A 9,165-nucleotide genomic window follows, 5' to 3' on the forward strand; every position below is an offset into this window, starting at 1 on the left:
TTGGGTGCGTAAGATAAGATGTGAAGGATTCTATGGTCCAGTTAGTATTTTCACCCCATACCGGAGCGCCATCTAGTGGCTGTTACCCAAAAAGTATCAAGGGCTCGAACAGGAAATACATCACCTCCACTAGTTTAATTACTGTATTTGCATTGTAGGTGTAGGGTTGGGGTAGGTGTAGATGTTAGTAAAACAAGTATTTGCATTACTGTAAAGGCCAATTCACACCGCCCCGACGACGGCCAACAAACGCCAACAAACTCGTCTGTTGGAGTTTGTTGGTTTGGTGTGATACCCCTGTTGGCGTTTGTTGGCCGTTGTTGGCGTTGGTCGGAGTTGGTTTTCACCCGACTGAACATGTTTAATCGGCGTTTGTCGGGTCGTGGAATGTCTGCGCGGTGTGAACAGTTTTCCAACAGACGGCAACCAACTCTGACGTAATCTGACCTGTTAACGAACCGTTGCCATGACGATGAGGGAAGTCCCCTGCAAAGACAGCTATTGGATCGCGCCCGCGCCTCACGCACACACAACAAAGCACGGGAAACGTGACATCGCAGCTTGTTCGTTATAAAAAATAAAATACAGTTATATATATATATATATATATATATATATATATATATATATATCCGGGGCGTTTCCTCCGAGTAAAAAAAAATAGGATGAGAAAATAGTCCATATTACATATAAAACAACACAAATATTACAAATTATGACATTAAAAAGATCGCAAGTCACGCGTATTTCTTAAGGAACACTGCCCAACAGCGACACCCGTAGGTAAAGTTACACAGAGGAGTCATGCCTCCCTTTCCTCTCATAGGAATCCATAGAAAATCATCAGAACCCCGGCGTGCGGTGGGTTTTGTGGGGGGTAATTGAGAATGAATGGGGGAAAGTCACGTGAGAGGAGGCAATGTCTCCATCGCGCTATGATTGGATGTAATTGGTCATGATTGGATATGATTGGTTTGTGCGATAAATCCCGCCTCTCGTTGACGTGCGCTTTCCGCGCGTAGGTTTGACTGAACAAATAATGGCGTCAATCGGAAGACTAACTGAAAAGTAAGTAAACAGATCACCCAGTTAGATATCACCGCTTTATGTCAAGCCAAAATCAAACTTGAAATGGACTGAAAGCATGATGACTGCGGGGGGTTTTAGTGCAATCAGCTTGGTGAAATTAAAAATGCAATGAGAGCAACGCAGGTTTACCTTCAGTTTCGTTTTTTAATAATTCGTTTTGACTTGTTTAGCTACATGGTTGTATATGCTTATGGGTCTCATTAAAAAAAAGGGTCGCGCTAAAAAAAAGTTTAAAAAACCGGTAACTTATACCAACCGCAGCGCAATCGGTTAAGATCAGATCGATGGCTACAGCGCTTCGGATTTCAGGTTAGTATTTTTTTTTACCTCAATACTTTAATACAATGAAAATATATATGATACTATATTATTAATATAGTAAACTAACCTGACATATTGTTAACATATGCTGCGTTCACGTCACCTCGTATTTACCGGAATCTTGAAATGACATCACGTGACGTTATATTCGGAGCTGTTCACGTCCTTTTGGTCCTTGAACTGAGAATTATGCGTTTCCATGGCAGCACTATCGATGCCTAAATGAATCTACAGCGGTCAGGTGGTACAGCGCGGCCACGTGGTGGGAGCTTTCAGAAAACTCCCAGCTTACAAGCTGTAATTACGAGCTCTACGAGGACGTGAACGCTTTTTACAAGCTAGAATCTCGTAACTACAGGAATTACGAGGCCGCTTGAACGCACCTATGGTTACTTGTGTAGTTGTGGAATTTTCCCAGTCAGACGTCACTCGTTGGTCGGTGTTTGTTGGGGCGGTGTGAACATGAAAGTTTTTTCTCATAGAATTCTAAATCCAACGGCCAACTTGTTCGTTGGCGTTTGTTGGTGTTTACTGGCCGTCGTCGGGGCGGTGTGAATTGGCCTTAAGGTTTAGGGTTGGGGTAGGTGTCGACGTTACTAAAACACAAGTGGGGTGACGTATTTCCTGTTTCTATATTCTTTGCCTCAACGGACCCTTGTTTGAGACGCACTGCAGTAAGAGAGATCGATTTTAGGATATCATATTAATAAATGCTGGATGGCTTGTGTTGATAAATGGCAGTTAATTTTAAAACTTGGGTAAAGTTGGTTTTATATTGGCACATTCGGACATTCGTATTCAATAGCCTTGTTAATCACACTAAATTGGACATTCACAAGTAAATATGCCATTAAATCAATACTTGCCTATTTTGATCGACTGTGAAAAATGTTGTAAGTTGACAATCGTGGGTTGTCAATATCATGTCGCTGCTTAAAATTCGCAAACATTAATTTATTGCACATTTATTGGAAAGTCTGAATTTATCAGAAGTCCGAATGTGCGAATATAAAACTAACTTTACCCAAGTCATTTTAAAACGCATTGTATGATGGAGAAAATTATGTATTACTGTTACTAAAAATAAAGCTGCATCTGATTATGCTATGTTAGCTACATGACAAAATAGTGTTTTTCTCTGAGGCTTGGTAAAGCATAGTACTAGCAAAAAAAAAAAAAAAAAATCAAGAAAATTAGGTTTAAACAATAAACTAAACGTGTTCAGCTATTTAACAAAAAAAAAAAAAAAAAAAAACATTTTCTGTCTATAAATATATCTAAACAGTTGTTCCCTTGTCTATTAAAACGTGTAAAAATTAAATTGTATTTGGTGTTTCCATGGTTTCTACAAAATAGCTGTTTTCAGACCAGCTGTTTTTGGTCAAGATTTGTTCTGCTGGTTTCTGTTCATATAATGGAGCTTCAAAAGCAAATGTCATGAAGCTTCTGGAAGTCAGGCTTCATTGACTGATACTGTATGAACAGAAACCAGCAGGAAAAAATCACCTTCTGCGTTCAGGAAAAAAAAAAAAAAAAAAAAAGAACACATGGATTGAACCGCATGAAGACAAGTAAATAATGTCTGAATTTATATGTTTGGGTGAACTAACCCTTTATTCCCTCAAATAGAAACCATATGTATGCATTTTTTTACAGTAGTACCTTAAAAAAGTAAACTTTAAGAAATAAGCAGCTTTAATTTGCGTTTGTGCCCGAGACACTAACAAAAACAATTTACAAAAATCACATTTACATTTGTATATTTGGCAGATGCTTTTATCCAAAGTGATTTACAGTGCACTTATTACAGGGATGGCCCTGCTGGAGTATAGTGTCTTGATCAAGGACACACTGGTGGAGACGCTGCAGAGATCGAACCAGCAACCTTCTGCTGACAGGCTCAGTGGTTTAGCCCACTACACCACAAAAGTAATGTAGCTACGACAAAAATTAGAATGCTGACATGAATTAACTGTAAAATGTTTAATCTGTTTATTTAGTCATGCTGATGGAGAGCACATGAATGTTTGCAGCAGACACAGCTGCAGCCAGATTGTCCCGCACATCTTCTCCCACTCTTGCTTCAAGTTTGTGGGGTTCAGAGGTCCATCATCATCGTCTTCCTCATCCTCTGGATCAACGATGTCCCCATTGAGATGAGCAGCAGTGAGGGACATGATGGATTAAGGTGTTCATCAGCTGCTTGATCAAAATAAACCTGCAGAATTGGCACAGCTGTGTGAGATGGCAGCAGGACTGTAAACATATTATTGTGATTGTTAGATCAGTACGTTTGAATAAAGCTTTGTTTTTTGTGTTGTCGACTTGTATATGCATTTATTTATTGTCATTATTACTTTTATTAATTATGCTATTATTATCAGTAAATTTATATGTTTTATTAATTCATGCATTATTACTTGACTGTAAATGGAGATGTATTCACATCAGCTGTATTTGTCTAGTGTGTGTTCATGCATAGCTCAAAATGTCATATTACATTTTGCTTGTTTTATTAAAGAAGTAAAATGAAAAGTAATATATAATTAAGTTTTGGTCAGAATTTATCAATATTATTGTGTGTAAATGTTGGGGTGTGCTAGTAAAGTAATTCATTCTTAATTTTAAGTAGTTTTTCTTCTCCAAAGGTGAGATCCTCGAGCAGTTATCCGATGTCTTCTTTGGTTTCAGACGTTGCTAAGACTGAGGAAAACTGGACTAGATAGATACTAGAGCTAATTCAACAAGAAAAAGAGGAAAACAAATTAGATTTATGCCACTTTTGCTTGTGGATGGACATTTTTGCATGTAAAATAAAGAAATTAACAACATATTCACGCGAATTTGGGTTTTTGTAACAAAAAATAAACTCACATTATGGAAATATAAAAACTTTAACCCAAAAATATATTAGTTGTACTACAATTACAAAATTATTGGCAGCTGTTTCTTCAACAAGACCACAAAATAAGCAAGTTTAATCAATATCAAGGTATTTACAGATATGTGAATACCCACTCATTTCTTTTAAGATGGTGCGCTTGTGAAAACATCGTAGGTGATAACATCAACATTGCGAATTATTTTCGGATCTCATTCATAGTTAACTCTTTTAGCGCTTGTTAAAAAAGTACTTCATGAAATTAAGTTCCTACTCATTGAGTGAGCCTGTGTGTGTTATGTCTTTGCATGTCTTTGTAGGTGTGGCTAGTTGATTATGTCATGACACACCTCCAAACCTCACTATAAAACCTTTATGACAAAAGGTGAGTCACATGCATGTTCCTATTGAAAGGAATTTCACTGTCATCTCCAGAACCTCTCTTCGGGAAAATCTGCAAGACTTAAAATGACCAAAAGCACCAATATTCGAATCAGCCTCCCAGCAGTCTGCTTTGTCTGGCAGATTGCTATGATCATCCTGTTTGGTGTGTTTATTCGTTATAATGAGGAGTCTGACACCCATTGGATCGAACACAGGAGAAGTAAAAATATTACCACGCATTTAGAGAATGACTTTTACTATAGATATCCAAGTAAGTAACATCACCAGCATGTTTCACTCCAATCTGTTAAATTTACTGCAACTTTTTTCCTCATAATCATGTACATATTCACACTCAGACATTTTTCTTTTTTATGTTTCCTCAGGTTTTCAGGATGTGCATGTGATGATCTTTGTTGGTTTTGGATTTCTCATGACCTTCCTTAAGCGTTATAGTTTCGGTGGTGTTGGCTTCAATTTTCTCATCGCAGCTTTTGGAATTCAATGGGCTCTGCTGATGCAAGGCTGGTTTCATTATCTTGACAGTGATGACTGGAAAATAAAAATTGGAATTGAGAAGTAATTGATTATTGTAATCTATTTATTGATATGTTCAGGCCTAGCGTCACATGACTGACATGCTTTCTACATGATACAGAACAGTGATTGAGTTTTTTTCTTTTCTTTTTTTTGAAGCCATGCTTAATATATGCATCCTTAATCTGTAACTAAAGGATTAAACTGTCATTTTTTTTCAATCAGCCTCATCAATGCAGATTTCTGTGTGGCCGGCTGTCTCATTGCATATGGCGCTTGTCTTGGAAAGGTCAGTCCAGTACAGCTGATGGTCCTTACCCTGTTTGGAGTCACCCTGTTTGCAGTTGAGGAGTATATCATTTTAGAACTCCTTCATGTAAGTTTGAATCCATCTCTTTTCTCCCAATGAATAACATCAGAGGTGGAATTTATCATTTTTGATGGCCTCGTTCATGCATAGGCGAAAGATGCTGGTGGTTCTATGGTTATCCACACTTTTGGAGCATATTATGGTTTGACCATATCTTGGATCTTATATCGACCATTGTTATCTCAAACCAAACATTTACAAGGATCCGTATACCACTCCGATGTGTTTGCAATGATTGGTGAGTATGATAGAATGTCCTTCTCAGCTTTCCCCTGTTGTATTAATCAAGCTGGGTATAACAAAGGTCACTAAAAGAGCTGTTGATTTTGCAAGGTATTTTACATTTAAGTACATAGTTATTCAAAATAACCACTTCAGCAAATGGTGCTTTTTTTTTTTCTCTTTTTTTTTTTTTTTCCCAATTTAATCATATTTTGCCATTTCAAAACCTCTTAAAGGTACCGTTCACCCAGAATTGTAAATTTTGTCATTATTTACTCACCCTCAAGTTGTTCCAAACCTGTTTGAATTTCTTTCTTCTGCTGAACACAAAAGAGATTCTGAAGAATCTAAATCGAGAATCCAAATTCGAGAAAATATAAAATTGACAAGATCTGTTGCTTTAAAAAAAAAAAAAAAAAAACTAATCCCATTAGCTACATATGCATCATTTAAAAAAAAAAAAATATTAAATGTTACATTGAGTTGAAAAGTACTGTGCTTTTTGTTGCTAATTTAGTGTTTTGGAAGAAAATAAAATTAAAAGGGCCTATTACCCCAGGGGCCTTTACCTGTTGTACATTTATGTATCAAATGCTTGGAACCATTCCTAATTTTCTTCCATCTCCCTTTATCAGGCACTCTCTTTCTTTGGATGTTCTGGCCGAGTTTTAATTCTGCTATTGCAGATCATGGAGATGGGCAGCACAGAGCTGTTATAAATACCTACCTCGCACTGGCCTCATCAGTTCTCACTTCCTTTGCCATTTCAAGTCTCTCACAGAAACATGGAAAGCTTGACATGGTAACCAAATTACTGGTGACCGTCTATGAGATCTGAGTTGATTTTTAATTTTTGTTCATAAAATAACTCTTACATTTTCTTCACTTTTCTTCAGGTACATATTCAGAACGCTACCTTGGCTGGTGGTGTTGCGATGGGAACTGCTTCAGAGTTCATGATTACACCCTACGGCTCTCTGATAGTGGGATTCTGTTCGGGCATTGTTTCCGCCCTTGGATATCTGTTTCTGTCTGTGAGTTTTGCTTTGTTGTACAGTACTGAAATTGCTCCTTGAAGTAAAAGATGTTATGTATTTATTCAAAATGTGGATGGGTTTTCTATTTGCTGTATAATGCAGTCAAACATTTTAAAATTGATTTCAAGTCTAAATTAGAGACCGTATAAGCACTTATGCAACCATTATCTTTTATACATTTTCCTTATCAGCCTTTTATGGAAAAAAAAATGAAAATACAAGACACTTGTGGTGTACATAACCTGCATGCAATGCCTGGAGTTATAGGTGGTATTGTTGGAGCTATTACTGCAGCTTCCGCCAGTGAGTCAGTTTATGGAAAAGAAGGGTAAGTTTGTATCCGTCACATGAGCCCAAATATTCATAAAGGTTTTATTAGGATTTTTTTTTTTTTAAATACATATGTACTCAACTGAAAGTTTCAGTTGGCTTCTGTTTGCACTGCTGCAGAAAAGAAAACGAAAGCAAAATATTGCGTGACTCCTTTTTAATAGTGCGGTTTCTGTTCAGGTTGATTAACACTTTCGACTTCAAGGATGCCATTGCTAGCAGGACAGCCAGCACTCAGGGTGGTTACCAGGCAGCAGCTCTCTGTGTTGCACTAGCATTTGGTCTTGCAGGTGGAGCTTTGGTTGGTGAGTGCAAATGAAGTTAAACAGTAACTGTGTTTTTTAGATATTAATATGCATTAGAGCTGACTTGTTTTTTTTTTTATGCCGTTTAATTTTCCAGGAGGGATACTAAAGCTGCCAATCTGGGGAGACCCAGAAGACGGTTACTGCTTTGATGATGAAGTTTACTGGGAGGTAAGAAGTGTTTTGTAGAACAAAACTGATTTATTTGAGGTTTTCCTCTGTCAAAGGAATCATGAATTTAGAAATAGGACAAATCGTTGGTGTTCATTCTTAGGTTCCGGAGGATGAGGAGGATGATATCCCTGCCTCTGGACACCCAGACATGAACAATGTTAGAAACATGGCAGATGTGTGAGTATACATGCTATCAAGTTTTAAATCACTTAATCTATTTATGAATCCCTCCTTGCAGTGGGATGGGAACCTTCAGTTATATTTCAATCAGGGTGACAAAATACAAAATTCACAAGGTCATTGTAAAATTACTATCAAACTACAATTAAGACATTAGGAAATTGCTGTTCAGAATTATTTCAAGTAAATGCCTTTTGTAAAACTGTTGACATCTCTTATGTACACAGATATCAACGAAGTAATGTGTAGGGGGAAAACCGCCTTTAAGACGCCACTTCCTGAACTCCATGTATTATACAACTCAACTCTTATACAATGTCATAATCCTAAGGCATCTTGTCTATAGCACCTGAATAACCAGTGCAGCCACTGCTGCTAGTGCTTCCACAAAAACCTTTCCAAACAGTGGGGTTATTTCCTTTTTGAATTCTTTACATTCCTACACCAATAATGAAACTTCAAATGATCTTTATTTGTAATGTAACTATCTTTATTTATTTGAGTCCATCATTGTATTAATAATCATCATATAATTAATCTGTTCAGTATAAAGAATAAGAACAAGATTGATTGACTGCAAGTTAACTACCCATGTTATTTAACATAGTGATAAAACCTGCCCAATAAAGTCAATTATTTTTCATCATATATTGATATCATAGGTTTTTAATGCATTTTAAATGCTAAAGGATGTTGATTTATATAACTTGTGATCGACTTTGACAGGTGAATTTACATACTTGCCTGAGGCCTCTATTTGAAGGAACTCATTGTGAGCAAAAGAAACTTCCTACTGTCTGGAATGTTTGAGAGCTACTGATCCATCAAATCTATTTGGGCAAAAGTCCAATTTATTAAAATGAGTGGTCACTGCTATCGGACAGCATAAGATCTCTCTAAATGATCTGTTGGAATCATTTATTCTTGTCACTAAAATTGTTGCCCACTAACAATGATATTCTCTTTTGTCCTCCCATCATTCTTTCTCAGCCCCAAACCTTTCTTACATTGGGAAATAGTATTTGTCACAGCAGAGAAATTAATGTTTGTGACATTTTCTTTGTTTATGAAAGCTGTCATGGGTAAAGTTATGGTTAGGATTGGAGTTAGAGATGCTGTAAAAACAAAAATCAATGTATGTGCATAAAACTAAGAAAAGAGAACAGTTTGGTTACACAGCTGGTGTTTGTTTGTCTTTGTTTTTTTGCCCTAATTGACCTAAACTATTTGTAAGCACTTAAAAAGTGGTAACTGTACGAAGGAAGCAACAAGTTAGCAATTTTAGCTGGAGACTTTGAGATTGTACTCTGATGATAGCCAAAAATGCTCTCTGTG

At 36.9% G+C, this 9,165-nt stretch overlaps 1 protein-coding gene across 1 annotated transcript; it reads left to right on the forward strand.

Moving 5' to 3' along the window:
- The first annotated feature begins 4,732 nt into the window (after positions 1-4,732).
- Positions 4,733-8,196, forward strand: rhcgl1 (Rh family, C glycoprotein, like 1). The gene is made up of 11 exons (XM_067372853.1): positions 4,733-4,946; positions 5,062-5,254; positions 5,438-5,588; positions 5,673-5,820; positions 6,440-6,606; positions 6,701-6,838; positions 7,033-7,169; positions 7,352-7,476; positions 7,574-7,647; positions 7,751-7,827; positions 8,058-8,196. The coding sequence occupies exons 1-11, from the start codon at positions 4,760-4,762 to the stop codon at positions 8,077-8,079; spliced, it is 1,419 nt and encodes a 472-aa protein (XP_067228954.1). The 5' UTR covers positions 4,733-4,759; the 3' UTR covers positions 8,080-8,196.
- Positions 8,197-9,165: the final 969 nt, after the last annotated feature.

Source organism: Chanodichthys erythropterus, chromosome 21 (genome assembly GCF_024489055.1).
Source record: "Chanodichthys erythropterus isolate Z2021 chromosome 21, ASM2448905v1, whole genome shotgun sequence".
NCBI lineage: Eukaryota > Metazoa > Chordata > Actinopteri > Cypriniformes > Xenocyprididae > Chanodichthys > Chanodichthys erythropterus.